General features: G+C 36.1%; 2 protein-coding genes, 2 long non-coding RNA genes and 1 pseudogene across 9 annotated transcripts; 1 reads left to right on the top strand and 4 right to left on the bottom strand.

The window, feature by feature from the left end:
• Positions 1-9,059: 9,059 nt before the first annotated feature.
• LOC147521872 (small ribosomal subunit protein mS80 (rPPR6)-like) lies at positions 9,060-10,133 on the bottom strand. The gene has a single exon (XM_086566551.1). It carries the CDS (start codon positions 10,131-10,133, stop codon positions 9,060-9,062), a length of 1,074 nt encoding a protein of 357 aa, XP_086422677.1.
• Positions 10,134-12,963: 2,830 nt separating this feature from the next.
• LOC147521873 (uncharacterized) lies at positions 12,964-13,775 on the bottom strand. Its single transcript, XR_015211073.1, has 3 exons — positions 13,707-13,775; positions 13,426-13,491; positions 12,964-13,217 (listed from the first exon to the last, which is right to left on the bottom strand). It is a non-coding gene; the product is annotated as an uncharacterized LOC147521873 (long non-coding RNA).
• Positions 13,776-13,777: 2 nt separating this feature from the next.
• On the bottom strand, positions 13,778-27,784 carry LOC147521874 (pre-mRNA-splicing factor SLU7-A-like; annotated as a pseudogene). Its single transcript, XR_015199054.1, has 9 exons — positions 27,692-27,784; positions 26,899-27,011; positions 26,211-26,577; positions 25,853-26,003; positions 25,469-25,768; positions 24,675-24,893; positions 14,944-15,021; positions 14,092-14,170; positions 13,778-13,977 (listed from the first exon to the last, which is right to left on the bottom strand). The product of XR_015199054.1 is annotated as a pre-mRNA-splicing factor SLU7-A-like (transcript).
• LOC147521875 (uncharacterized) lies at positions 18,152-21,397 on the top strand. 2 transcript variants are annotated; one of them, XR_015211064.1, is made up of 3 exons: positions 18,152-18,283; positions 18,381-18,439; positions 18,526-19,086. XR_015211064.1 is itself a non-coding variant. In XM_086589074.1 (3 exons), exons 1-3 carry the CDS (start codon positions 19,161-19,163, stop codon positions 19,904-19,906), a joined length of 552 nt encoding a protein of 183 aa, XP_086445200.1. In that variant the 5' UTR covers positions 19,149-19,160; the 3' UTR covers positions 19,907-21,397. The 2 variants fall into 2 exon arrangements, 1 of the variants encoding a protein (XP_086445200.1); XM_086589074.1 differs by lacking the exons at positions 18,152-18,283; positions 18,381-18,439; positions 18,526-19,086 and adding exons at positions 19,149-19,615; positions 19,697-19,770; positions 19,884-21,397.
• Positions 22,072-24,431, bottom strand: LOC147521876 (uncharacterized). 4 transcript variants are annotated; one of them, XR_015211069.1, is made up of 5 exons: positions 24,319-24,431; positions 22,756-22,959; positions 22,606-22,647; positions 22,414-22,476; positions 22,072-22,329 (listed from the first exon to the last, which is right to left on the bottom strand). It is a non-coding gene; the product is annotated as an uncharacterized LOC147521876 (long non-coding RNA). The 4 variants fall into 4 exon arrangements; XR_015211065.1 differs by lacking the exon at positions 24,319-24,431 and adding an exon at positions 23,747-24,194; XR_015211066.1 differs by lacking the exon at positions 24,319-24,431 and adding an exon at positions 23,667-24,137.
• Positions 27,785-27,864: the final 80 nt, after the last annotated feature.

Here is a 27,864-nt window from a genome sequence, read left to right on the forward strand (position 1 = left end):
GAGCGAATAACATGTCTGTTTGTACTAGCCAATATGCCGGCCAGTGGCCGGCTTACTACATTAATAGTTGATTAGCTCGACCACAATAATAGATTATGAAGAAGTTATGAAGAACGCACATCCTTAATGCTATTAGATGATATTACAAAGTAAAATTGCTTCTTCTTGGAGGAGGGTTTTTAAGCCATGCCTCTTATATTTGCGCTCCGGCGGAATCCAGCATAAAGTTTTGAAGTTGTTTGGGCATATTTGTGATAGGACTTGCCATTTTTTAAAGTTGACTTTGGATAGCATGGCATAATTGCATAGAAACATTATTGATAGGACTGGTTTTCCTTTCCAACTCTTGAACTTGCTTTTAAGAGATGACAAAACATGGTGCTTGCATATTAGCATTGGGCCACCATTGGTACATGGTACACATAAGTTTTAGTCTAGGAATTGATAGCTCTGTTGTCCTACCCACCCCTTGATGTACGTGCACAGTCTTGAATCATTTGGTGTTGTGAATTTCCTTGGAATATAAGACATAATACCAAGTAAAAGGAAAAGCTAGGAGTTCAGACTAATGACTTAAAAAAATTAAAATTTTCAACCAAAACAAAAGGAAGTGGGTAACGTTCCCACCTTATATGAAAAATGGCTTGAGAGTAATGGGTTTCTTCACAGTAGACCTGTCATATATGGAAAATACTGGATTTTATTTTTTTCCCTATAAATGAAAATACTGGATTCCAACAAAAGTATTAACACTTCCAATTACAACATAAGTAAATATTGATTATTAAACCCTATAGGATTACAAAATGATTGTCAACCATGAATCAACTTTGACAATTAAAAAAATCACCATGAAATTATAACCCCGACACCTGCTATGTTCATTAGAAACCTCCTTTGGAGGCCTTGCTATACAACGTTAGTATTTTAACCAAATGCTTCAAAATGTCTTCTCATGCGGTTTTCTCCACCAAAGCATGTTGTTTAGTGGCATCAACCATTTCCTTTTCATTATTCTTTCCCACCCTACTACCTTCTTTCCATTGCATGTCAAGAATTTGGTTGCTTCCTTGTGAATTGGTTTGATGAATATAGTAGCGACGTCAACCAAATATAGGTATAGCTGCAAGTTAAATACACAACAAAAGAGAGCCACAAAAATTACATCCAAGAATCCTGATGTTTAGCATTGCTAAAATCCATCTACGAAAAAAAACAATGTTATTTCTTTGCTGAATTTAACTACAATATTTTCAAAACCTAAACCAAAATGAACATCCAAAAGACAATATTGAACTACTCCAAGACTAACTACAAACTCACAATACTACGACAACAAATTCATTCCCAAAAAATATCCGCTCAAACTAATTAAAATCATATGTCCATTAAGGAGCCATATTTCTATCAAGTATATGTGTAGGGGTGAGGGAATGTGGTACTTCTATCAAGTATAGTCAGATTTCTAAAGCAGGAAGTGGAACATGCTTTGATTGTGGAAGCAAACAATCAGTTCATCAGTTAATGTTCATCACTGGAAATGGTTAGCTATTTCTCAAATGAATCCAAAAAAAAAGTATCTCCTATAAATGAAAATGGTTCTCTTGTCACAAAAAGTCATGCAATTAGATACTATCTCTTTCTTGAGGGTGATTCCTACACATGGAAAATTTTGGAAAATTTTTACTCAATAGAAAGGGTCACCAAAAGAATGTATTCACAAACCCACCAGTATCCTAAATTTCATACGATATTTTACTGATAGGATTCTAATTGTAATATATATGTCAATATAAACCTAAGTGCACACACAAAAGTAGGTGTTTTTAGAGGTTCAAACACATAAGAATATAAGATACACTATGATTGAAGAGTTGATATATGTAAAACTCATTATATTATATCATAGTGCGTACGTGCCAGTCTTCAAGTCATTCAGAAGGCTAAAGTTATAATGTGGCTAGATTTTTTATAAGATATTTGTTTCATTTGAAAAACATATACTTAATAGTTATACATACCTACTTGCCATATAAAAAATTTCTTTTTTATTTTATTTTTAAAAAAAAAGGAAGTTCACAACTTAATTCTTTTGACATTCAAAAAGCCAATTTAAAATGTTTCATAAGCAACATTCAAACTGCAAATTTTACCTGATTCACTTGACATGGATAAAACCAATAGGGATATACTTTTAGTGTATTGATAATGATTCACTTTATGATTTCAAATAATGATTCATTTTGCTACATTATAATGCACACAATAAAAAAGATGTAAACCTTCGAAAAAGAGAGACAGAGCACACACCAACAGCAAGCTTGGAATGGACCATCTCAAAGACTCAGTTATTTATGGGAACAGAATCTCGAACCTCACATAATATTGATCCTTTATCCATGCAATTTCAAAATGAGAGACGAATCTGGTATTTACTTGTTCAACTTTTCAGGACCCTAAATCAAAATAACAACATGATTAACAAATCTAATCAAAACAACATTGGGAACTTAAGCGATGGACCTTGAATTTACCCCATCATTTGGGAACTTAACAAAATGAGAAATTAAATCCATCCATCTAACATAAACACAGAATTTCCCTTTGACATATTTGTGTTTTAGTACGATAATAAACTCTGAGCAACAACATCGAAGAATAAGTAAGCCACAATAAGATATCCCCTTCTCCAAAGCTTCCACGCCATCTACTATACTAATTCTCTTGATTAAGAAACTAAGTAACTCTTGACCATTGCTTTCTTCACAAACATAGTATGTGCTTCATAGTCCTAGTTGTTAGTTTTACGAATATTCTTTCTGCTTAATTTGAGACTAAAAAGATAATTTGCTATCAGACACCGCATAAAACCATCATTACATTCCAATATTCCAACACCAATTAGAAATAGATCTAATTCATCTCAATATTCCAACTTCAACGAATAATATCTAATTCAAGCAAGAAGCTGAAGTTGAAGAATGAAAAAGGACTTACCCTACTTTCAAGCTAGGTGAAGATAAAGTTCTCCTTCAAGAGATGCAAACACATTGGAAGAGCGTTTACCAATGGATACCATTAGAAGAGCCGTATAATTTGCAAAAGGGTAACTACATGTTGATAGCTTGAAATTTTGCTCAACACTATATCGCTTACTTAAGGACTTCGATCAGCAATGGTTCAAAACCCTGTAACTTTTATGGAGTTTGTTAACACGCAGGGCCATTGTATGGCCAACCATGGTGCATGCCACTTTAGGTCCAGGAGTCATGGAAACTTTTGTTGGGAGGCCTCCATTTCTCTATAAATAGTTGAGGATCACCATTTGAGCTATCTTAGATTTAGAAATGGGTAGTCTCCTTTACTTGTTTGGTCTCTAAGACTAAGTAGAATTGAGAGACTGTAACAAAATTGTAATGTTTTTTACTTTTTCATACAGTTAATACAAGTTCCACTTACGGAGCAAAAAAAAAGTTGCTAACACAACAAAACTATTAAATTATAGGGCAATTAAAACTCTGAATTCAGTATCGTGAATTTGGACAAATGAGCAAAAAACTTACAAACACCGTGCACAGTGGGTTAAAAACGGAAAGTCCGGTTTACCAAGTTAGAATTGCAAAGATCAATTGCAGATAACCTAAAAGGTTCATTAAAAAGTAAATTAATTGGTTTCAAAGAAAGGTTTCAGTTGATAGTAACCAAAACCGAAATTCGAGCTCATCAATTGCACATACAAAGAACATTATGAACAACCAATATAATGGTAAATGAACTGAACATGACCTATATTGAAAGAATAACCCCAAATTAAGATCTAGAAATAAATAATCTATTCAAGTTCCACAGCAAATATCTTTATAAAACTATCAAATGGAAATATACACTTGGAAAAAAAAAATCAAATAATGGAAATATTGCAAACCTGTTAAGTGAACCAAAAGCAATCTATTATAACTTAAAACAGAGCAATTTAGAGAAATGGGTACTGAAAAGGGAAACTATGAAACAAAATGATATACTGGGAAATGCTAAGAGTTATAAAAGAGAAACTACCTGAAATGCGCAGTTTCAAGCTTTTAGGGGAGAGAATGTACAGACATTTTCTTTCCAACCGAAATGTTTCGCCATGAGAGTATTGCGAAAACAGAATGCTGGAGATGGAGAGATTTAGGACTTTTTTAAAGGGAAAAATAGAAAAAAAGAAAAAAAGAATCTCCCCCATAAAACCCTCGCTTCCTACAACTCGAAAACACGTCAACTTAATTCAATACTATTTCAAAATCAAACAACAATCGCATTAGGATTATCTAACTCAAATATATCATGAATCCCCAATTAAAGAAAGAGCTCAATAGGTAAAGACATTATCTCCGATTGGAACCTATATACTGACATTCAAATTTGTTCCTTAAAGTCAGCAAGCCCAAGCGCTTTAGAAAGCATTGAACTGTATTAAACAACATAATATCCAAAAGAATGTGATGCATGTGCTATCAATAACTTCTTGAATGCTGGAGTTTTTGGAAATTTTTGGTCGCTTTTAAATGAATTGGAAATGAAGGTAATCTTCATCAGGTAAAGTTGACTTCTTAGTATACGGTTCTTAAGTAGTACGTCGCTGAAGATATTTGAAATGAAAACATGACATGGCTAAATCTATCGAACATTTAGCTGAAATGAATACCAGTTCTTACACTCGGCATTTAAGTATTCAAATAGGGTATTCATCTTACCGGTGACCCTAGACATCCAAAAATCTTTAAAAAATCTGAATTTAGCCGAAATGAATACCAATTCCTACACTCAAAGATTTAAGTATTCAAACAGGGTTTTCAACTTGTCGGGTGACCCTAGACATCATATGGGAGGACAATCGTCATTACACGTGGAATGATGAACTTCCCGGGGAGCGCAACCACACCGGCAAAGTACAATAAGCAAGTAGAGGAATGGTGTGATAGGGTAAATAGTGGTGTTGATATATGCAAATCTCGAGCCATTTCAACCTTCCACCATAACCATACCATATGGGGCAATGTCGACCGAGGAGAATTTCAACGTAACCCGAGCCTACCGAAGCACTTGATTGAGACGATCCGAAAGATTAATAGGAGCAGACCCCTTAAAGGTCGGGGATGAGGCATGTAGTATATTGATCACCAACCACGGGCATGCATTTTGAATCCTATTAGAATATCTTCCTCGTATGTAAACCATAGATCCATCCAATCTGCGAGTCCGAAGTTATCGAAACTTTAAAAGTAGAACTATTTAAGTGAACATAGAGAACCAAAATGTTTTTAGCATAGATAAATTTATATTCCATATGAAGAAAGAACTAAGCAAGATCAACTACAAACATGAAGCCATTGAAGCCAAGATACCTCCCTTCCCCAAATTCAACTTGTCCTCATAACCACACCGGCCGATAACATGGATATCTTCTTTAAAGAGAGTCTCAAGAGATTTTGACGAGGGGACACCACCATGTTCCATAAGTGTCGATGCAACAAAAACAAGCGATCGGGCCAAATTTTTTCTCCAGCTCATCTCGCGACATGAGCGAGTGACTTCTCATCATCAAATCCAAAGACTGATTATGATAGCAGAGAAGACTATCCATTCAGCATCTCAGTAGAAGCAATCTCTTCTTCTTCTCCGAGATAGAGATTTTAGAGATGTAGCCGCCTTTTTTTTTTTTTTTTTTTTTTTTTCCAGAGAATTTGCATTGTTACACCGAAGACCTCCTCTTGTTCAGGAGTCAAATCAACAGGTTTCCCATTGTAAATCATTTTCACTCCACGACCTTTTTTCTGTATGTGAGAGAGACTTGAAACTTCAATAATGTTGGTAAGATTATTGTAATAGTTTGATTTAATTTTGAAAGAAGAATAAGAAAGAGTTTGAAGAGATGAATTTTTTTTTCCAGAGTTGCAATTGGAAAGAGATTATGGAAAGGGGTTTTGTTTTTTAGCTATTTTGGGTCACGAACAATTGAAATAGGCAAAAAAGGGCGTAGAATTCTTTTTTTTATGCCAAATTATTGTAAAATCTTATATGTCAGTTTTAGAGGAAAAAAAAAGGCTGACGTGGGTCACTGGGAGCATTCTCAACTACTCAGTATTCATGGTCTTTGATACTGATTCAGGTACTGTTATATATGTAGTCTTTTGTAATTGGATTGCGTATGAACACAGTTTTAACATAACAAAGCATGCCCTCATTATGACCAGTACATGTCAGTATCCATTAAAAAGAATCTACTAGGGTGTTCTCGCTCTCACTAGTAGTAAATATAACGCTGATGGGACCATTGAGCAATTGCAAGTAAATAAAGTGGGGATCTTCAATCAAGTCATACCAGCTCTTACATACGCTCATAAATCGCAGAATGTAATCGACAGGAAGTCTAGACAAGATTTCAGAGAAGATTTCCAAAGGAAGTTGCACAGTTGCATCCTTTACATGATGAGTTTGAACACTAGCCTTCTTTCTTTTCTTCATCTTATCGCAAGAAAGATTTAACAATCCACGGGCAGATTGTTTTCCCCCATACCAGATTGTTCCACTATCCTTTTTCCCTTCACCATTTTTGTTCTGCCACAAGAATAGAGGTTCTAAATAAGAACTTGAAACAAACACAATAAACTTCCTGAACCTTCAAGAAGTAATTATGCAATGATGATGAACTACTCCTGACACTATGATCAAGTACACGATTCTGTAATGTCAAAAAGACCGATATGTATAGAATTCATAACTAATTATGCCTTTTTGCATCAATGAACCAATGAAGTAACCCATCAAGGAACACTGGCTTTTTATTAGAGCAGCATATAACAACACTTCTAGCTCTCTCCATGGCGCTTCACCTAATGTAATAATCTGACCTTTCATATATGTTTGGGAATTATCATCAAAGGAGAGCTTAAAGATTCGAACAACTTTATACTTCTCAGCTATATGATCGAAACCAAAACCAACAGTAGTTGCTCTTTTTCCAGCTTCAAATAGTTCAATCTCTGCTTTAGGCAGTTCCAGGCTTTCTTTCACCAATGGATAATAGATGAAGAGTGTTTCCGCTTCAGAACTCGAAGAAGAAACACATTGCAAGCAATTACAAGAAGACTTCTTATGTTGGGGATTCACTTCAGCTTCCTAAGAAACTCCACAAAGTAAGCCGTGACAAGAAGATAAAGTGCAGATATAGTTCCCGTGGACATTAGCAACTGGAATCTCTTTAGCTCTTCACATACCATCTTTTGCATCTACCACATAAAAGCTGGTTAAGGGTCGCTGATGCTCAGGCTCAAGGATAATGCGAACTGGTAAACGCAATGCTCTACTCAAGTGCAAATGAACGAAGTGATGTGTCTCTGTCAAAGCATACCAGCCCTTACAAATGCACCTGGGTCGCATAACATCCTCTATGGGAAGCCTAGACAAGATATCAGACACAATTTCAGGTAGGAGACGCAATACTGCCTGCTCATGGTTACCGATACCCAAGTTAGTTACATCAATTTCAGGCTGAATCCCTTCACTCAGTTTATCAATAGAGAGATTTTTCATTCTTTCTACATTCAAAGCCAATGTTTCCACCTTGTTTTGTGGCACTGAAGATATAAATTCACACACCAAGAATCACTTCTGCCTCAAGAAAAATTTGCTTAAACAAGTAAACTGCAAAAAAAAATAAAGTCCATACAGAAATGAACTAATATCACAAACTCTTTACTCCACAAGGCATTAATCAAAAGTTATGTATTCACATTGATAGTCGAAATTGAGTTTTTCTAAATGTTAACGAAATTATATCTCAGCAAAACCCCGACTGGCTGAAGATGAAAACTAGCTTACAAACCCAAACCCAGAAAACCACAATTGGTTTAAGAACATATTGCAATACCAAAATGAAGAACAGCCATAACAGTAAATGAAGCCCACATTCACAACAAAACTAAGTTATCTAATTCCATTTTATGAAACCCCGTTAAACTACAAACCCATTTTCTGTAACCCCCATTAGAACTACGTTATCAGATACAGTAAACTAAACTGGGAAAGTAAGAGCATACCTTCTCAAAGCTTCAGCGATGGACAGAGCACTTAAAATGGAGAGAGTAAAAATGGAGTTGCTTCCCTCTCACTTTGCCAAATGTGAAGAAAACTTGGGCCTCTACCCAACACGGCCACATCATTTCTTGTTTTGTAATAAGTTGTAACTTGTAACCCAATTTTGTTTTAATTTAGAATTTTAGAGTTGATGACGCTTAATATACTAGCAACAGACCAACAGTAGCGCAATGAGCAATTGGGAGAGTTGATGGAAAAAAAAATGGTGTACTAAACAAAAGTAGGACCAAATGCTTGTAAACGATCCATTCAGAGAGACTAGAACAAATGCAAATGCCAATATTATTATCATTAGTTCATTGCAAGTTTACTACTTACAATATCTCATAAGCAGAATCAGATGCAGATCTTCTATTAGAGTTAGACCCAAAGACTTACTAGTGGCAAAGAACTTGTTTAATTCTTACACCATACGGTGGGAAATTCTATGCGGTATCCTACTTGCTTCTTCATCCCCTTCTGCAGTGCTACGCAGTTCTTCCCATCTTTTGATTGTTCTTATAAGATGATAATTCATCCCACTGAGAGACACCCCCTTCTCTTCCATATCTTCAAACAGCTTGTCAGCTGTTCTCCAGTCTAAACCCTTGGGGGTACACAGAGATTGAATCATCTTATTATACTCTTCGTCATTTGGATAAACACCGTAGTCCTTCATCTCAATCAATAACTCGACAGCCTTATCAAATTCCTGGAGCTTGCAATACCCTCGTGCAAGTATAAGGAACGTAACAGGGTAAAGCTTTGCATGCTTCTTCTTTGCTTCGGATAAAAGGCTACGCGCTTCATCCATTTGACCTCCTTTCACATAACCACTAATGAGTACACTATAAGTAGACACATTTGGTCTCAGACCTCTGCTCTCCATCACCTTCAACAATCCCATCGCCTCATCCAAGTTTCCAACCTTCGAAAGCCCATTAATGATCGAATTGAATACTGCACTGTCTGGTGATGGGCATCTTAGATAACACCTTCTTTGCTTCTTCAATGTCTTTAATTCTAAAAAGACCACCAATAACACAAGAGAAGGCCTTCATTGCATACTTGCGCGCATCTCCTGAGAAATCATTCAGCAATTCCAAAGCTAACTTCACAGTATCAACCTCTTTACACAGAGAACAGATTAAAAAATTAACAACCGTTTGAGGAGGGGATTTGTTCTTCTCTTTCGCCATCAAATAAACCAAATGTGCATCCTTTGCCTTGTTTCCTTTACAGAAACTGCTGATAATACTGCCAATCTTCTTACTATCAGGTAAGTCTCGTGCATTGAGCATCTTCTTACAAAGACGTAACGCCCGATCATAAATGGAACAGCAACACAATGCTTCAATCGTCAAATAATAAGAATCCCCATTTGGTTCACAAACGAAATCCTCAAACTTGTTAAGCACTTCTAAAGCAGCCTCCCCTTGATCCAACTTCCAAAACAAAGACATCACTTCATTCAGAATCCCAGTACTCAACACACCAACATCATTCTCACCAATCTCATTAACCAAATCCCACAATGCATAAACATCTTTCTTCCTAATACCAGTTCGAAAAGCTCGAACAAGGCTATCCACAACACGAGTACTTGTCTTCAACTTATATTTCTTCAAACCCCATTTATAAAATCTAATCAAACTATCACCTGGAACAAGTGGTGTCTCTATTACTCTAACCATAAATTCTTCATTTATAGTTACACCCAATTTATTCAAAATAGCCACAAGTGGCCTATCTAAACTACTCTGAAGAACAGATAACACCCTCTCAACTTCATCAACTACTTGTTCATTTCTTTCAACACTTTCTTCTATATTAAAACCCTTTCGTTCACGATTTGAGACATCCAAAATTTGATTTTGATCATTAGAGAAAAACCTAGGGTTTTGAGAGTGAAAAATTGAGAAATGAAGTAATGATGGGGGTTTTGGTTGTACCTGATTTCGAATCAAATGAGCTACTTGTTTTGAGTATTTGATTAGGTAATTTGATCTCCACATTTTTTTTTTCAATCTCTCTCTTGACTTGTTCTGTGTGAAAGTGGAAACCCTTTCGTTCACGATTATGACAGTGTAATTCCCTTGGGCATTTGTTTGGGCTATACGTTTTTGGGTTTTTAAAAGCCCAAGTTCCCGAATCTTCTCTTATCAATTCAGTGAGGAAGTCTTGGATCTCTTCCTCTTTAAGTTTAAGTGCTATACTCTTCTGGGCATTGGCTTAATCTCTATCTCTTCTACTTAGGGCATCTCCAATAGGGGGTGTAAATAGTATAGAGTGGAATTTTTACACCCCATATGTCAAAAAATTCTTTTCAATAGGAGTGTTATACCGTAGGTAATAGAGAGGGTGGGGAATTCCCCCTCTCGCTATCAGCAAATAAAAAGCCAAGGCGACACTTGAACAAATGTTTGAGTAAAAATAAATTCGGACGTCACTTGGAGTGTCGTCCGTATCTATTTCTAAAGTCACAATTTAAAAATTTTAAACTCGGACGTCAGGTCACCACTTTAATTTAAAGAGGGACATCCGAATTTAAAATTAAACTTTTTTACACTTTTCCATTAGGAACAATAGAAAGTGGATATTTATGGACTCTATAATAATTTACAATTAGGGCATCTCCAATGGGGGGTGTAAAATGTATAGAGTGGAAATTTTACACTCCAAATATAAAAAAACTCTCTCCAATGGGAGTGTTATACCGTAGGTAATAGTGCATTAGCTAATAGAGAGGGTGGGGAATTCCCCCTCTCGCTATTAGTTAATAAAAAGCCCATACTCACTTAAAATAACGTCTGTTTAACTTAAAAACTCGGACGTCACTTCAACACACGTTTGAAGCTTTATTTTTCTGTTTGCGACGGTCTAAGTCCGTCGCTCAGTGATTTAAAACTGTTAAAAACACGGACGTTGCTTTGAATGACGTTTGAAAGTGGACAACTATTTGTTTTAAGCTTTTGCGACGGACCAAATCCGTTATTTTACATTATTTTGAATGGGCTGTGACAGTTTAAGTCCGTTGCTATCTATTTTTACACATTTGCCTCCACCTACCATTGGAATAGCCACAAATAGTAAATATACACTTTATGTATTTGGGATTTCTCTAGAGTGTATAATCCTAATGGCGCCTATGTGGAGGTGGATTTTTCCACTCTCCATTGGAGATGCCCTTAGAGTAGTAAAATCCTAATGGCACCTAGGCTTGAAGCTTTATTTTTCTGTTTGCGACGGTCTAAGTCCGTCGCTCAGTGATTTAAAACTGTTAAAAACACGGACGTTGCTTTGAATGACGTTTGAAAGTGGACAACTATTTGTTTTAAGCTTTTCCCAAATCCGTTATTTTACATTATTTTGAATGGGCTGTGATGAAGTCCGTTGCTATCTATTTTTTACACATTTGCCTCCACCTACCATTGGAATAGCCACAAATAGTAAATATACACTTTATGTATTTGGGATTTCTCTAGAGTGTATAATCCTAATGGCGCCTATGTGGAGGTGGATTTTTCCACTCTCCATTGGAGATGCCCTTAGAGTAGTAAAATCCTAATGGCACCTAGGCGGCGTCTATGTGGAGGTGTAATTTTACACCCCCCCCCAATTGGAGATGCCCTTAGGCTCTGTCTGGCAGTAGAAAAATTCGTAGTAGCCAATATGGTTTAGCTGATCTAATTTTGTAGATGTGCAACTGAAAGCAAAGTAACCTGGAAGCTGTTTGGCAGTTACTCGTTCTGTCACAAATTTAGTATGTTTGCTGTTTGGTTCACACTGTAATTGTTACACTGATAACCTGTTACATACTTGAAAAAATAATAGAACATTATAAAGGAAAAGGAAAATAATAACTTAAATGGTCCCTATTCTCACCCAAAATTTTTTTAAAAAAAAAACTCCACAAAATATTTAATAAAAAACACGTACCATCAATCATTTCATTCTTAACATGAAACAAATCCAAAAGGAAAATCAAAACTATTACATCAATCTGCATTGTGATAGTCACAATAGTCATTCCACATTGCAATGGCAATAGACTTTCTATAATTTGATGCCATTTCTCATATTTTATTTCTACTAAGGTTTCCTAGATCTTGTCTCCTCATTCCAGAGTGTCCTTCAAATTCTTCTTGCTCTTTCCGATCCTTATCGAAAAATTCATTATTAAGTTTCTCTCTTCGTATGTGATTGTGTAGAATGCAACATGCTATTACTATCTTTATTTGTATTTCAAACGGATATGGAGGTGGAAAAGCCAAAATAGCAAATCACTTTTTCAAAATTCCAATGATACGTTCAACAGTATTCCTCAAAGATGACACTATACAAGAAAACATGTTTTACGCCACGACCCAAAATTGTGGGAAAAAGGTGGGAAAAAGGCCAACCAATAGCAACCGTCGGAGAACCGTGGGCTTTTTTGCGTCGGAAATGGTCTGCCGACAGTCATGACCGTCAGTAAAGCCAACCAATAGCGACAGCCTTTGCGTCGGTAATTGCCATTGCCTAAATCGTAGGAAAAAGCCAATATTTTCCATGGTTTAAGTCCGTGGGTACAGATTAGTTTTACCGACGGTTAGAGTTTGTGGGAAACGATATTTCCTACAGTCTTAGTTCGTGGGATTTGCTGTTTGCGTCGTGAATTTTGGTTTTTGGCCTGTTGTTATTTGACCGTGGTAAAGTGAATGACCGTGGGAAAAAGTGCTTTTGCGACGGCTATGGGCTGTGGCAGAGTTATTTATTTTTTCAAAAAAAAAATATTGATATTTTAATTCCTATTTCACCTGCAAATCCTGGCAATCAACAGAGACCTAACAAATTAATTAAATATTGTAAGCTTTCGTCAACTATCTCGATTTCTCTTTCAACATAGTAGGATCTACAACTTTTAGAGAACAAAATAAAACTAAAAATAATAAAAGGGACAAAACTACAGCATGACAAAGTGGATTAAAAAATCAAATCACAAACACTGATGAACTTGAAGAAGAAAGAGCATTCAACCATTTAAAGCAGACTTATAGTGGTTCTCGTCGATTGTTGTGTAAATCATGCCTTCATTTTCCAGTCATCCGATAGATTCCCTACACATACCAAAAGGGGCAAACGATTGCTTAAATGCCTGTGTCAAATGATTGAATACCAAAATCAGAAATGCAAGGTGTCCTAAACAAAAAACTGTAAGTATTGTCTAGTCTTGGATAGTATCGATGAAGATGTTGAATTTTGACAGCTGAAGGACTAAAAACCATAAAGCTCTGTGTGTGTGTGTGTGTGTGTTGGGAGGGATACCTGATTTTCTGTAATGGAACTTTAAGATGCTGGGCAAGTTCATTTATATGTACCCCCGCGCCAACACTTAAATTAAGGCAAAGAGATGCAAACAGACCAAAATTCATTAGTAAGACACTTCGGAGAAATCTAGAAAAGCACTACATATACAATCTGCACTATCAAGGACCATTCACACCAGGTGATTAGAAAGGAACCAGAGACGTCTAGTGCACAACAATCATTATAATTGTCCGCAGGAAAAGAAAAATAAAAGGGGTTAGTTTTATCGCCAAACTTACAGGTTTGCAGGCACCATCTTAGATGTCCCATCGATTCGTCGCCGCTTTCTTTTTACTGCTTTCGAAAACCTACAAATTGGAAAACATTCCATTAAATACATTTGAAAAAGAAAAGGAAATTGGAAGGAAACGTAAGACCCAATTCGTGTCTTGCTTGATTTGGAACAACTCCTTGATATCCTATTGACCCAGCTCCTTGATATCCCGTTGACAAGTTCCTGCTTGTGGCAGAATTGGTCGCATGGGGTTGAGTCTGTGCACTACCTTTCATCTGGTTTAAACGGAAACACACCACATTAATAAAAAAACATGTAGATGTGAGGCGTCAAAAGCATACAAAATTATGTTAAAGATAGACATATTCATCGAGATAAGTGACAATTACCTGTAATTTAGAGTTGTAGAAGTGCACATATATGCACTCAATGAAGTGGTAAGCAATTTCATTGAAGTTTGTGACGGGCCTGAAAAAGAATGTTCAATCTCAAGATTTTCCTTTAAACAAACTAGCAGCATATCGATAGTAAGTCCCTCCCCCAATAGGATGCATCCTCCCTCACATACAACACTGGAGTTCCCAAGTTGCGACTTAAGAGTGAGTGAATATATTTCAGATTTCCCTTAAAGCCCGATGTAAAGATATAATCTTCCAACAATCTAAGTTTAGGCAAAATTGGAAAGAGGTTCTAAAGATAGTTATAAAACACATCAAACTTAAATATAATTAACATCTTGATGTACTTTATATCCCATAAAATCCCATCCCCAAATAAACTCTATAAAAACTATTAAGAGTAATACCTATATGTTCACATACAATAGGAGTGCTTAACATGTAGTTCCAATTGAGAATGCGATAAAATTGGGGAACAATTATTTATTTTTGTGAAGTGGTGGGCTAAACAAATTCTGGGTAGTACTCTTTTCTTCAGCAGACAGCCTTGCTATGGCCAGAGTTAGTGTACATGTGAATCCGCCCCTGTCAATGTCCAAAATCCAAATTATTCACATCAAGTCTATGAATGTCTTCTTCGTTGATTGATTAATATCTTGCTTATTAAGCTCTTTAAAGCAAGATATTAAACAATCAAGGAATGACTAGTGCATGGATGTAGTGAAACTGTAAAATGATAGGCCAAGAACACTTGCCTCAAGTCCATTTTACAAACTCGAGAACGAATACTTACCAAGTGAATATTTGCATTCAAAGAGCTTAATAAGTTCATGAATTGCATACCTGATGGAAAATGTGTTCAACTGGATTTTACCCTGAAATACTTTCAATGCTCCATGAACTCTAACGTACATTCCATCTCTAAAGATCAACATACAAACAAAAGAAAAGGCTATTAAGTAATTAAATTATTACTCTAAAAATAAACTGATAAGGAACCCACTTACTGTATTTGTTCCATTTCCTTCGAATCAATGCTCTCATTCAACCTAAATACAAATAGAAAAAAAAAAATTATAACTATAAACAATTCTTGCTCTCATTTCTTACAATGGGATGGTTTGTTGACTAAAGGCATGACTTATATCTACTTAAGGAAAACTCACCATCTGTGACAAACAAGACGCCCAGTGCCATCATCAATAGAGAAAGAAAAATCTGTTGCCCTTTCAACTCTATCAGGAACCATCCCAACCAACTTAATCTAATAACAAACACAAAATAATATATATATATATATATATATATATATATATATATATATATATATATATATATATATATATATATATATATATATATATATATATATATACAACCCCGCTCTTAAGCAGATGTACTTAAACAGACTTTATCTAAATATTGAAATTTCGCCAAAATAAAATTCACGGTCCCTCAAAACCAAAAATCTCTCTCTCGATCTTTCTTTCTCTTATTCTCTCTCCCATCTATTTCCTTAGAACACTCCTCTCTCCCTCCTAGCACTCTCTTTCTCTTTATATCTCCTGTTTTTATGTTTATCTCCTTCTCATCTTATAGCAAGTCCTAAACAAAAAAAGAGAGGCACAACACAAGTTTGACGTTACTGAAATTCTTTAAACTGATTCTCTCTTTCTTTCATCACATTCGTTTTCCTGATTCAGTGTCACGGATTTAATATATTTGATTCAGGTAAATTGAATTTTCATTGCTTTATTTATCAAAATCAATGCATGTGTATCTAGACAAAAGCATATGAATCAATTGTTTCAAATGAAAAAGATGTCACCACTAAAAAGGAAAAGACGTCCATTTATATTCAAGGGAGGGAATAAGGCTTTTAAGCCTGAAGAATAAGATTCTTTCAAATATACAAAAGTAGTGGATGACTTTCTTTTCAAAACTTCTACCTTTCCAGTTTTACAGTGGGTTTCATTAGCAAGAGACAAAAGAGAGCGAATTATTTTCTTTCCATGTTCTTTTGAAATTACATTTTCCTATAAAAGCTTATATGCAAGTGATGTACTAGATGGTATAAATTGACACTTACTGGGGAAAGTGGCGTCCTCATTAGTTTGGATTGAGGTAACTTGTACCTTGGTTATCCTTGTAAATTGCAACTTTATTCATACTTATTTCTACCAATGGTCTATATCAGTATTAAAGAAATAAATGCTGCAGATGAATCCGATTAGCAAAAGAGGCGAAGAGTTGCAGCTTGGGGCATAACATTTGCATGTATGGGCGTGCTTCTCCTCACCTCTGCGTCATCAGCTGCATACCTTCCTAGGTAAGGTTCACTACTAAACATTATTGGTTTATGGTTTGTGTCAATTCTCCCCACTTTTCGATTTTTAAGTAAGTAGCCCTTCATGGTTCTCAAGCCTAAAGAATAAGATTCTTTCAAATGTACAGAAGTAGTCAATGACTAAAAGGCAAGTCCGACAGCAAGGAGTGTTGTTTGGTATAGAACCAGAACAAGGGCGGAGGGAGTTGTTTTCCAGTAGCAGGTCTTGCAGAGCCTGGTTGTAAGGTCTATAAACCCATAGAGGGGTGGCTGGCTGAGTAGTTTCTCAAATCCCGATAAGGGTGGTGGATGGGAATAGATAAGTAAGCATGCGAGTACATTGTTTCAGACGCTGAATATGTTAAATCACCCACCGAACAATCAAGAAAATTCAGTAGACTCTTTTCTAGGAACTAAATTTTGGTTTATTTGCTATTTGCTCAAATTTTAAGTACTACAATAATAAAGCACTTAGCATAAAATATATTGGTGAGATGCCCAGTGTAGGTGTTTGACGTCCATGTCATATGGCTACCACATGAGCAGTCAGATGCTGCATCATTACCCCTGGATCGGGAAGAGCTCGTCTTTGTGATAGGTCCGCGAAACGAGTGTGGTGCTGTCTTGGTGCTTCTTACATGATATTCAATTTTACAGATAAAAAACTATCGCTATATTAGCTTTACATATTGGTCCTGTCATTTTCGGTCATGTAATTATTCTATTCCTACATTGTTTTATGCGTTGCTTGTCGATGTCGACAATTTTTTTTATAATTTCAATTGTTCTGTTATTCCGCTTATTCAAACTTGGGTTTGTTATATATATATTTTTTTAGGTTATATTGAGATGGAAAATGAGGATTTTGAAATTGAGAGTGGGAGTGTAGGTGGGAAACCCAATCACATTTACAATCCCCAAGTATCATATGATACCAAACCTAGAAAAGAACAGGAGTTTGAATCACTTGATGATGTCTACAGTTTCTACAATAATTATGCCAAAGCCGCTGGATTCAGTGTTCGTAGTTGGTCTGAAAGGAAGAAAGATGGTGAATGTGTAAGAAAGGAATATGTGTGTTACAAGCAAGGAAAAAGTTCAGAAATAGCGGACGTTGATACAAAAAGGCGTCGGGGCAATGTAAAAGAAGATTGTAAAGCAAAAGTTGCTGTGATGAAGTCAAACTCTGGTACATTTGTTGTTACTGTATTTGTTGAAGGGCATTCTCACCCGTTGTCGACCCCGCGAAGAGTACATCTTCTAAGATCTCACCGTGGTGTTTCCAGTGCCCAAAAATGTTTAACACAACAACTTGGCATGGTAAACATACCACAACATCAGCAGTTCAGTCTTCTTAGAGTTCAGTCAGGAGGGATAGAAAATATTGGTTTTACACAGAAAGATTTAAATAACCAGGAAAGGGACAAGCGTAATAAGATGAAAGGCCATGATGGAGATATGTTTTATGAGTTTTTAGAATTGGAACAAGGGAGGAATCCTTCTTTCATTTTTAAAATTGAGACAAACGATGAACAGAGAATTACACGTTGTTTTTGGGCTGATGCAACCTCGAGACGAGCATACAAATTTTATGGAGATGTGGTTATCTTTGATACTACCTACAACACTAATCGATATGGCTTGATTCTTGCAATCACTTGTTTGGGGTTAATAATCATGGTCGACAATTTGTTTTGCTTGTTCATTTTATGTGATGAGACCACGAGAATCATTTATTTGGTTGTTCAACCAATTTTTAGAAGCTATGCCAGGCAATCCCCCAAAGATGATTATTACAGATCAAGATCCAGCAATGACAAAAGCCATTTCTCAAACTCTTCCAACCACTTTTCACAGGTTTCTTATTTATTTATTTATTTATTTTTATAATTAATTTGTAGATGTTTTTTTTTATTTGTTTTACATGCTAAAGTTTTGGATACTCTGTCAACAGGTATTGCAGTTGGCACATACTGATGAAATTTTCGATGAAAATAGATTCAGTTATATATAGTAAGTACTACACTGAGTTTTCAAACTGCATTTGGGGATCTGAGATGAAAGATGAGTTTGACTTGAAGTGGAATGGTATTCTTCAGAAGAGTGGTTTACATGAGAACAAGTGGTTGGAGTCGATGTACGAAATCCGATCACAATGGGTGCCCGCACATGTGAATCACATCTTCTCTGCAGGTATGTCAAGTAGTCAACGAAATGGAAAGCTCATTCATTTTTCAAAATGTATGTTTCAAAAGAAAATTCTTTGGTAGATTTTATGGTTCAGTTTGGTAGGGGACTTGTGCGCCAACGTCATGAAGAATTAATGGCAGATAACAAAGATATGATTGAGAAACCAAAAATGAAAATGCCCCATAGCTTTTTGGTACACATGGTTGATGTTTATACACATGAGTTACTCTTTAAATTTCAAGATGAGTTATGGGAAAGCTTGAATTATAGATTTGTACTTGTTAGTGAGAATGAGAAGTGTTACGTTTATAAGGTTCATAGAAAAATGGCGGCCGAAAAGTCTAGAGTGCGGGAAATTTCTTATCAAAAAGATCTAGATTTTGCTTCATGCACTTGTAAAAAGTTTGAGAGCTTAGGGGTCCCTTGTAGGCATATTTTAGCTTACTTGAATAAGATGCATGATTTTGATAAGTTGCGAATCAATACATTTTTTGAAGAGATGGTGTAAAACCGCAAAGTCGAGGCAGTCATTGATGATGGTGGAATGGAGGTTCAAGATAATAAATTATACATAATGAAGCGGAATGAATTGATTCAAATGTCAACACTTGTAGTTGATAAATCCCTCGAAAGTGAAGAAGCAACTAAAGTGTTTACAGATGCTTTAAGTGGTGCACTTGAAAAAATTAGTAAGTTGGTTGGTTGTGATACAAGTGTAGCAACACCATATGAGAAAAGTAGTCAAGTGTTTGGTTGTGATACAAGTGTAGGAGTTTCTGGAGCAAAGAATTCTAATTTGGCAATTAATTATCATGAACCGAGTCAAGCAAGACCAAAAGGATGTGGAAAAAGACTTAAAGGAGATAAAGAGAAAGCACTCAAAAAGGCACAAAAATATAAAAGGAGACGGTGCAATGGATGTAACAAAGTTGGAGTGTCACACGATAAAAGGAATTGTCCGGAGCTTAATAAGAAGGGTAAAGAAGAGCTAAACAATGGGTAAGAAAATTTTTCTTTCTTTATTTTTATTTCGATTAGAGTATTTGCATATTCTTTCTTATTATCTTAACTGACTTGCAGTGAAAAAAATTCCTTGTACGACAAAGACGCAACTTCGGACTCTACCACAGATGATGATTCTTGTTCATCTTCGGGTAAAATATGTAATTTTCCTTTCGCATACACTTGCTTTGTTTTCTGTTACTAATGCCTTTGGTGGGGCACTCATTAATTCATAGCTTTATATTTTCACATGTTTCTATTGTAGGAATGTCTAGGAATGTCGTTTGATTAAAGGATGTTGCAAATAATTAGAGTTTGAAGGTTGAAATTCAAAGTTTACAAGCTATGTCGAGAGATAAGAAGCTTGCTTTTGGAAGATAAATTTGCAGCCACATATTTGGAAGAGTTTTATTTTGAGTTTTTATGCTTTGAGTATGCATTTTTTTTCTTCAACAAATAAATTGTTAGCAAGTAATCGCCTTGATGAGCTATCCGGTGCTTACATTTTTTTGGTGAACAATGACAATTTCTATAGAAGTGCCATCTTGTTTATGAATTTCCAAACTTGTTCTAGATTTATTGGCTGTATATGTGCATGCCACTTATGATATGGCGCCAGGTCTTTCAGGATTAATGGGTTATTGTTGGATGTATTTTGAACTTCTAACACGTTCTTGTTTTTGAACTTCAAACAGGTTATGAACTTGTTTATGGGTTGCTGTTATGAACTTCAAACGTATACTTCTTCCAAACCTTAACATAAACTTCCAGCAATCATTATTGAAAATGGTTGCTTGTAACATATACTTATGTTGCGTGATTTGAAACTCGCTTTTGGAAGATTAATCCCTCGAAATGGATGGCTGATTCGCTATCGCTCTTGTCTCGATCGAGCATAAGGAACCAACCATTCAGCAAGCTAGTTCCAGCAGCATATGGGGCCAGGCCTTTACTTTGAAAAGGAATTGGGATATTGGTGATCACGTGCTAGTCCATACTTCAAGAGATGTTAAGGCAAGAGAAGAGATAACATTTGCTTATTTCGACGTGCTGTTGCCATTAAAGAAGCGAAGAGAGATGTGTAAGACATGGGGGTTTCATTGCAACTGTAAGAGGTGCAGGTTTGAGGAGGTGTTTGGTTGTAGAGAGGAGTTGAAAGAGATTGAATTAGCTCTTGAGTTTGGCTTAGATAATGGTAATATGGTGTTCAGACTAGAGGAAGGAATGAGAAAATGGATGTTGAAAAGCAAGGAAAAAGGTTACTTGAGAGCGTCGTTTTGGAGTCTGTATTCGGAATCTTTCAGATCAGAAAAGGTGATGAGGAAGTGGGGAAGGCGGATACCATCGATAGACCCTATAGCAGAAAGTATCAATCAGGCTGTCGGTGGGGACGAGAGGGTGTTGAAAGTGGTGTTAGAGGTGTTGAAGAAGAATGGTGGTGGCGGAATTGTGGAAATGGAGAGAGCAATGAAGTTGGGTCGAGGTGTTTATGGGAAAGTGGTGAAGAAACAAGCATTGAGAGCTCTATTTGAGCTCTACAGTCATCATCAAAGCCATTAGGACTAGCTTAGCGCCTTACATTGTTGATTATAATTCATCAAAATTCTTCTTCTGACATGGGATGATAATATTCTAGACAAAAATTCAATGGTCAATTATCGTTTGCATAACTGTATGTCGTCTTCAGCAATCTTGTAACTGTTATTAGTTTGGGAGACTATTGGAGAATTAACAGAAGGAACTATAACGCTTAAAAGGGTTTCCTGTATAATGCTTAAAGAGGTTTCCTAATTCCTACAAATCATCAAATTAACGCAACGCTGGCAGCACTCACGATATATGTTGGGTTCCTTGCAGAGTAGAAAATATGCACTCCCAGCTGTATTGTTACTCTGTAGACAGTAACAGGCTACAGTTTATAGTTTACAAAGCAAGGCTCTAGCCATGCCAGTGGTAGTCTCTACGAGGATCAAAGCTTTTGCCTGTTTATGACTCGGTGTAATACTGAATCAATGAGAGATGGGGAGTGCATACCTTGTGAGTCCACAATGAAACATGAGACATCCCTAAACTTGGCAGTTTGATTAGAAAAGTACTGATTGGCACCTTGTGAATACTGATACTAATGTAGGAAATGCTCTTGGCTTTTTGCACTCGGTGTATGACTGTGTCAATAAGAGATGGGGATTGCAAACCTTGTGAGTCCACAAGGGAACATGTCAAGCAGATTTAGATAAAGCACTTGAATTGATATATCCAATTGAAAATTCGGAATTAAATAGTAAACTACTTAGTAGTGAAATAACTCTAGTACACAACTTGCAAAAAACAGGTTTTTTTTATTTATTTAAATAAACTGATGAATCGAACCTACGACCCAGGAATTTGACCTACCCAGCTAAACAAACTACGTAACATATTATCAATTCCAAACTACTTAACAAAAAAGAACAAAAAAGAAAAGGTAACTTTTAATTTGTTGCAGTAACAAAAAAAATCTGTCTTACACACAATTCCAATTCCCAAGCTTTTCTAAACAGAACTAAATATCTCCGGAGTAAAACCAACCTAGAACAAAGAAAACTTGGTTAACACCCACCAGAACCCTCAATCAAAACATCAATGCCTCATCATGACCTGACAAGCTTATTATACAATATATGATTATCTCTTGCTGTGTTACTTTCCAACATAGCACTTTGCACAAGTTCCTGTTCCATAAAACAATTTGAAGAGTGAAGTGATTTCTTAAGGCAAAAGCCAGACAATTGGAAAACTAGATATTACAAAAATACCTTGATATCCCTGTGAGAAATAAATTTCCCCAAGTTATGAAGAATCACCCTCATATCTTCCACCTGCAAAAGCAAGCACAGTAACAAATGTACAAACTCATACTCCGACATGAGATGACAAGGAAAAATGAACAAATAAAAAAAACTAAATGTTAAGGAGAAGATGACCAAAAAAAAAGAATAGAAATGTACCTTGATGTAGCCCACGCGATTTCGATCAAAAAACCTAAATGCCTATTTCAGATTCAAAAAAATATGTTACTAGCAAAGGAGGAAATCATAGAACTACATTCACTCAATAAAATGCAGAGTTGCAACAATCCAATGAAACTTTGAGCATACCTGTAATAGTTCCTTGTCAACAGTAAGATCTTTCACAGATGACTTTGGTTCGTCTTTGACCTCCACTTCTGCTGCCTTATCGTTGGCCTCTTCCACATTGGAACTTTTTTTCGCCTCAGTGATAACTTATGTTGTATTCTTCTGATCAATTGTTTCTTTTTCTGACGTTGCTTCTTCCCCAGTCACTTTATCATCATTCCCAGCCTGCAACTTTAATAATTAGAGATTGCTAGAGATCTACAATACAGTAAACCTAATAATATTACATCATCTAGTGGCTAATGGCTGCATAGGTCCAGCCTTGGGCAACAAAAGTATCATTTGATGTTCAGCGCAAGCCTATGTACAATGCTTATAGACTTATAGCATGGGATCATTAGTCTAGACCAGTGTCATTTCATAGAGAAACATACTCCTAATCATTTGATTTCATCCTTTTTATTCAAAATATTGAGTTAACCTACTACATCGTGATATGCCCCCAGAACTACTATACAAACAACAATCAATAGATTCCTAAAACATTCATCGCCCAATCATGTCAATCACTACACACTGGTTATCAGATCTTATCTGTAGGTCATTTACCAAGTTCACTAGTACTAGGACCTGACTTTTGGGATCTAACAGAATGACTCCCATTGTCACTGCCACCCACTGCCACTGCCAACTTCGGTTTTCCATTCTCCCAGCCCAACCAAACAAGAAAACAAACGACCATCGACAATCCCGATAAACTGAAAAACAACAAAAAGTTCGATGCGACACCATGCACCATAACCAATTCCATTCAAAGGCACAAATTCACCATCAATTTAAGAATTGCTACTACAGTACAATTTCCATTACCAATACTACTACCTAGTAGAAATTCCAGTGGAAGTCAAAAACAGATCATTAAATGTCTTTACCATCATTTGTCGTTTCCATCTATGGAGCATTTCGTCAAACAAATAAGGTGAACAACTACCCAAAGTGTACCAGCACTCACCTTATCCATATTTTGAACCCCATGAACTAACTGCCACTCCACCCATCAAATTTCATTTCAAATGGCGAACTTCAAGTACCCAAACTACAATAAATCAACACCTTTGATGCCCAATTCCAACGACCCAACAGTAGATCACTCAATCGAACCTCCACATATCAAAATTGTTGCTGGAAACGAACAATTTATGTCACTAAACAATCACTTTTATCTCTCTCTACTTAACGTTATGTTTATCGCTGCTTTTGCTTTCGGGAAGGGGAGAGAGTTCATTGCTTTTGCTAGTAGAAATGGAGAAAAGATGAACCGCATGAAATGGAGAACGTTATGTTTGGAGATATGATATAAAGTTTTTTTTCCCGTTAATTGATATAAAGAGAGAAATATGTTGAAACCCTTCGTGGTTATATTTCGTGAAATTTCACTTTCTTTTGTTAAGTCCGTTTTACGGATGTCCGTATGTGAGCGGGGCTATATATATATATATATATATATATATATATATATATATATATATATATAGTAACAAAAAATAAAGGGTGATAAAAATAAATAGAGTTTGAGAAATTTACATTATTGACATCAACACCGTCAATCCACTATATTAAATTTCTCATCATTTGGGTTAGACGCGTCTTTGATTTGCTTCAATCATTAACGGTAGTAAGACTTGCGAGTCACGATTACGTAAATAAACAAAAACAAGATTAGTTAAAACCCTAAGAGAGAGAGAAAAAAAAAAAAGAAGGCAATTCTTGACCCGGATAAAGATTACATCCGGTTCAATTAATAAGCAATTCGACCCCACTTGTAAAATCAATTTATCATGACAAACCCTTTGGTTTTAATTCTTTGATTTTATAATTTTAGCAACTTAAAAGCATGTCTATCTTTTTTACAGAGCGATATTTTATAGAGCTTGACTCACCTTGAGTGGCCTCTTTACGAGCAATGTTAGCTTTCATAAGATCATGAGTCGCCCGGCAGCCTCAATTCCAATTTGCTCCAAAGGTGAGAGTCGCTCTCGGATTATTTGCTTGCGGCATTTGTAACCCCACCGATGATCTTTCCACCAAGAACCCCATACACATGTATGGTTGTTAATATAGACATCCTCCTCATACTTACTTCTTGGAAGTGCTGTCTCCTGCAAATACCATATATATGTGAGAACAGCTACATCTCAAAATCATCAAAATTTAGAAAAAAACCGAAATACGAGAAATATCAGAGTTGTTACAAATGATAGACCAGTCCTAAAACAGATTGAGGGGGGCATTAATCCATAAAAGGATTTAAAATCACTAAATATAGAGCTAGGATCATAATCTGACTGCACATCATATTTAAGGCAAGCAGATGCCTAAAGGGACCAAAAAACCTGGAAACCATAGATCACCTAAGTAGACAACTGAGAACTCAAGTTGACCATTTCAACTATTTCATACTGTCCAATGAATGGAACTTGAGAGTTGAGACCCATCAGACTACATTGACCGCAGAGTGCCAACAGCTCTGCTAGTCTGCAGCTTAAGTGAATAAGTGAACTAAGACAGATATACCCATCCATAGAAGTTTAATTTGCGAAAAAAGATGCCATCAAAATTGAAGCGGGAATGAAAAGTGTTGTTGAAGACTAAAAGGGGTTTCCAAACACTAAGGCTCGGCAATGAAACAAGGGAACCAATGAACATATACATGAATAAATGTTAAACAACTTACATGGCCTTTAATCACTCTACCAGCACGATCATATTCAACTTGTTTCTCACTTTGTCCTAAGAGAAGTTCTTTAGGAATTTCTTCTTCAGCTGCTGCATTTCCATACTTCTCCATAATTGTATCTTTTGTTTTAGTCTTTAATTTCTCCTTGATAACCTTATAATTCTTATCTGACAGTTCACTGAGAAGGAGCTACCCGCATATGAACATCTTGCCCTTTTTCATATGCTTCCCAAGCATGAACGTTAAGCTGCTTGAACTCCATTGCTTGACCACTTGTTCTATACTGATTGTCACCTTGAAGAACAAAACTCAAATTGATTAACACCACGAGTAAGGTGTGTATATTAATGAATCAGAAGTGTAAAGTTTAAACACTCACTCCGTAAAACTTCTCATTCGGATCACTGTCCGAAAGAGGATCTTCACGCATAGACCGAGTTTTGGGATCATAATGGGCAGAATTGACGTTAAGATTCAAAAGGTATTTTGTCAGTATCCTCACGAATTCGCGCAAGTTCCCCGAAATCAATAACTTCAGGTTAAAGGTTCGAGATGCATAAACTACAAAACAACTACTCAAGATGCGGGAAAACTAGTCAACTACATAAATTAGTGTATGGCTGTGTTGTGTGTGAGAGAGGGGGAGACTATCCGAAGACGGACCATTCTCCTAGACATAGTTTAGAAATAAGCAAAACACTTACCTTCACGGTTCTGTCTTTGCCACCTCGATTAGTGCTGCACGCTTTTCAACCTTTGCAAAGTCCATTTGTTTGCTCTCGTCCACCTTTGCTTCATCTACCTTCAATGAATCTTCATCATCCTCCTCCTCCTCCTCCTCACTAACCTCAACTTGTTCACTAGGATTACTGTTTTTCTCCTCTAACTTTTTCAGCTGCTGCTCTTTCAAGTATTTCCTCCTGGCCTCAATGACATGAGCAAATGTTGCCGTGTCATACCCATTCCAACGATCCCGCTTGCTAACGTAATCAAGCTCAAAAGTCTCGATCTTTTCATCAGGTGCTATGTACATATTCGTCCATTTTGCTCCTTTTTTCCGAGGCCTATCCATGCATACCTTTGCATCATGTGTGATTGCACCACAACTGTGACAAGATAAGATGATTCATTCAATCAATACAATGCACCACATTTTTTCATTTAGACAGTACTTGATAAGTACATAAACAGTATACATGAAACGGGCTTATGGTCTCATCAATTATAAATTAAAGCCTTCCATACAAGATTTTGACAACTCATTTTTATATTTTGAAGGCAAAAAAGAAAGTGAACCTATTTTTCCATTTGATAAATTTCATAGTCTAAACTATGTCAACTCCACCTAATGATGGAATATAAAACCTCTAAATTCTAAGGTAGAATATTGACATTTACTTATTAAACCAAAAATAAAATCTACTTACTTCTCACAAGCACCCTTCCTATACTTTTCCGCCTGATGAACCTTTGCACCTCTGTCATACCAAGCTTTAGTGTAATTTGGATCAGACTTCCATTTCCTTTGATGTTTCAAACTCTAACATAACAGAACACAAAGAAAAGTTTTAATACATACATAAATAACAACGCAAATGCACAACAAGAAGAAAAAAATACAAATATCTCATAGGTATTAGTTGTTTCCAGGTAATACCTATGAGACTTACAAGCTAGCTTTCAACCATTCCAGCACAAACGAAAGATAAAACAATGAAAATTGTAATAAAAATTTGATGTTCTGAACACCATTTGAAATATATGCCTTCACAAATTTCTGAAAACCATTTTAAGTTTATAAGATTCATGTAAAATCTATTGAGATGAGAGGAGGAGAAAGAGAAGAAAAAAAAGAGAGTAAGTGGATTAGTTTAATAGGTATACAGTTACCTGTTAAGGCTTGCAAAACGAATTTCAAATCAGCCCAAATATCCTCTTCAAATCTACACGTCAACAACACAATTAGAGAAAAAGAACAAAGAAGAAAAGAAAGCCATCAAAATCCTTACTTTTTTTTAAAAAAATTAAACAATTGTCTAAAGATGGAACTTACAAAGTAAGGTGAAAAGGTAAGTGGCGGTGGGGGAAGGAGAAAAGGCATGTGGCGGTGGGGGAGAAGCTGTGGGGGAACTTAATTTCTGTGTGTTGGAATTATTTTGTAGCCCGTATTCCTACAGTCAAAACGCATGGAACATCCGTCCTGGCTCTAAAAATGGGTACCAACGGTTTCTTTTCGTGGCTGCACCCACGGTCCAAGTAAACATTTAAACCATGGGTAAAAGTATTAAATTCACGGAATGAAGATAAACCCATTTTCTACGGTCAAAATATGTGGGAGAATATGCAAAGGTTTTAGGCCGTGGGAAAAAATACCGGGCAACCGTGGGAAAAAG

Source organism: Coptis chinensis, chromosome 1, assembly GCF_015680905.1.
Source record: "Coptis chinensis isolate HL-2020 chromosome 1, ASM1568090v1, whole genome shotgun sequence".
In the NCBI taxonomy this organism is placed as follows: Eukaryota; Viridiplantae; Streptophyta; class Magnoliopsida; order Ranunculales; family Ranunculaceae; genus Coptis; species Coptis chinensis.

What these genes read in the sequence shown, in the direction of transcription:
- LOC147521872 (XM_086566551.1), bottom strand. Translation starts at nt 10,133, where the DNA reads ATGTGGAGATCAAATTACCTAATCAAATACTCAAAACAAGTAGCTCAT.
- LOC147521875 (XM_086589074.1), top strand. Translation starts at nt 19,161, where the DNA reads ATGGAGGTTCAAGATAATAAATTATACATAATGAAGCGGAATGAATTG. An exon ending in AAAGAAGAGCTAAACAATGG is followed by an intron (nt 19,616 to 19,696) that starts GTAAGAAAATTT and finishes ACTGACTTGCAG; the next exon opens with TGAAAAAAATTCCTTGTACG. An exon ending in TGATTCTTGTTCATCTTCGG is followed by an intron (nt 19,771 to 19,883) that starts GTAAAATATGTA and finishes TTTCTATTGTAG; the next exon opens with GAATGTCTAGGAATGTCGTT.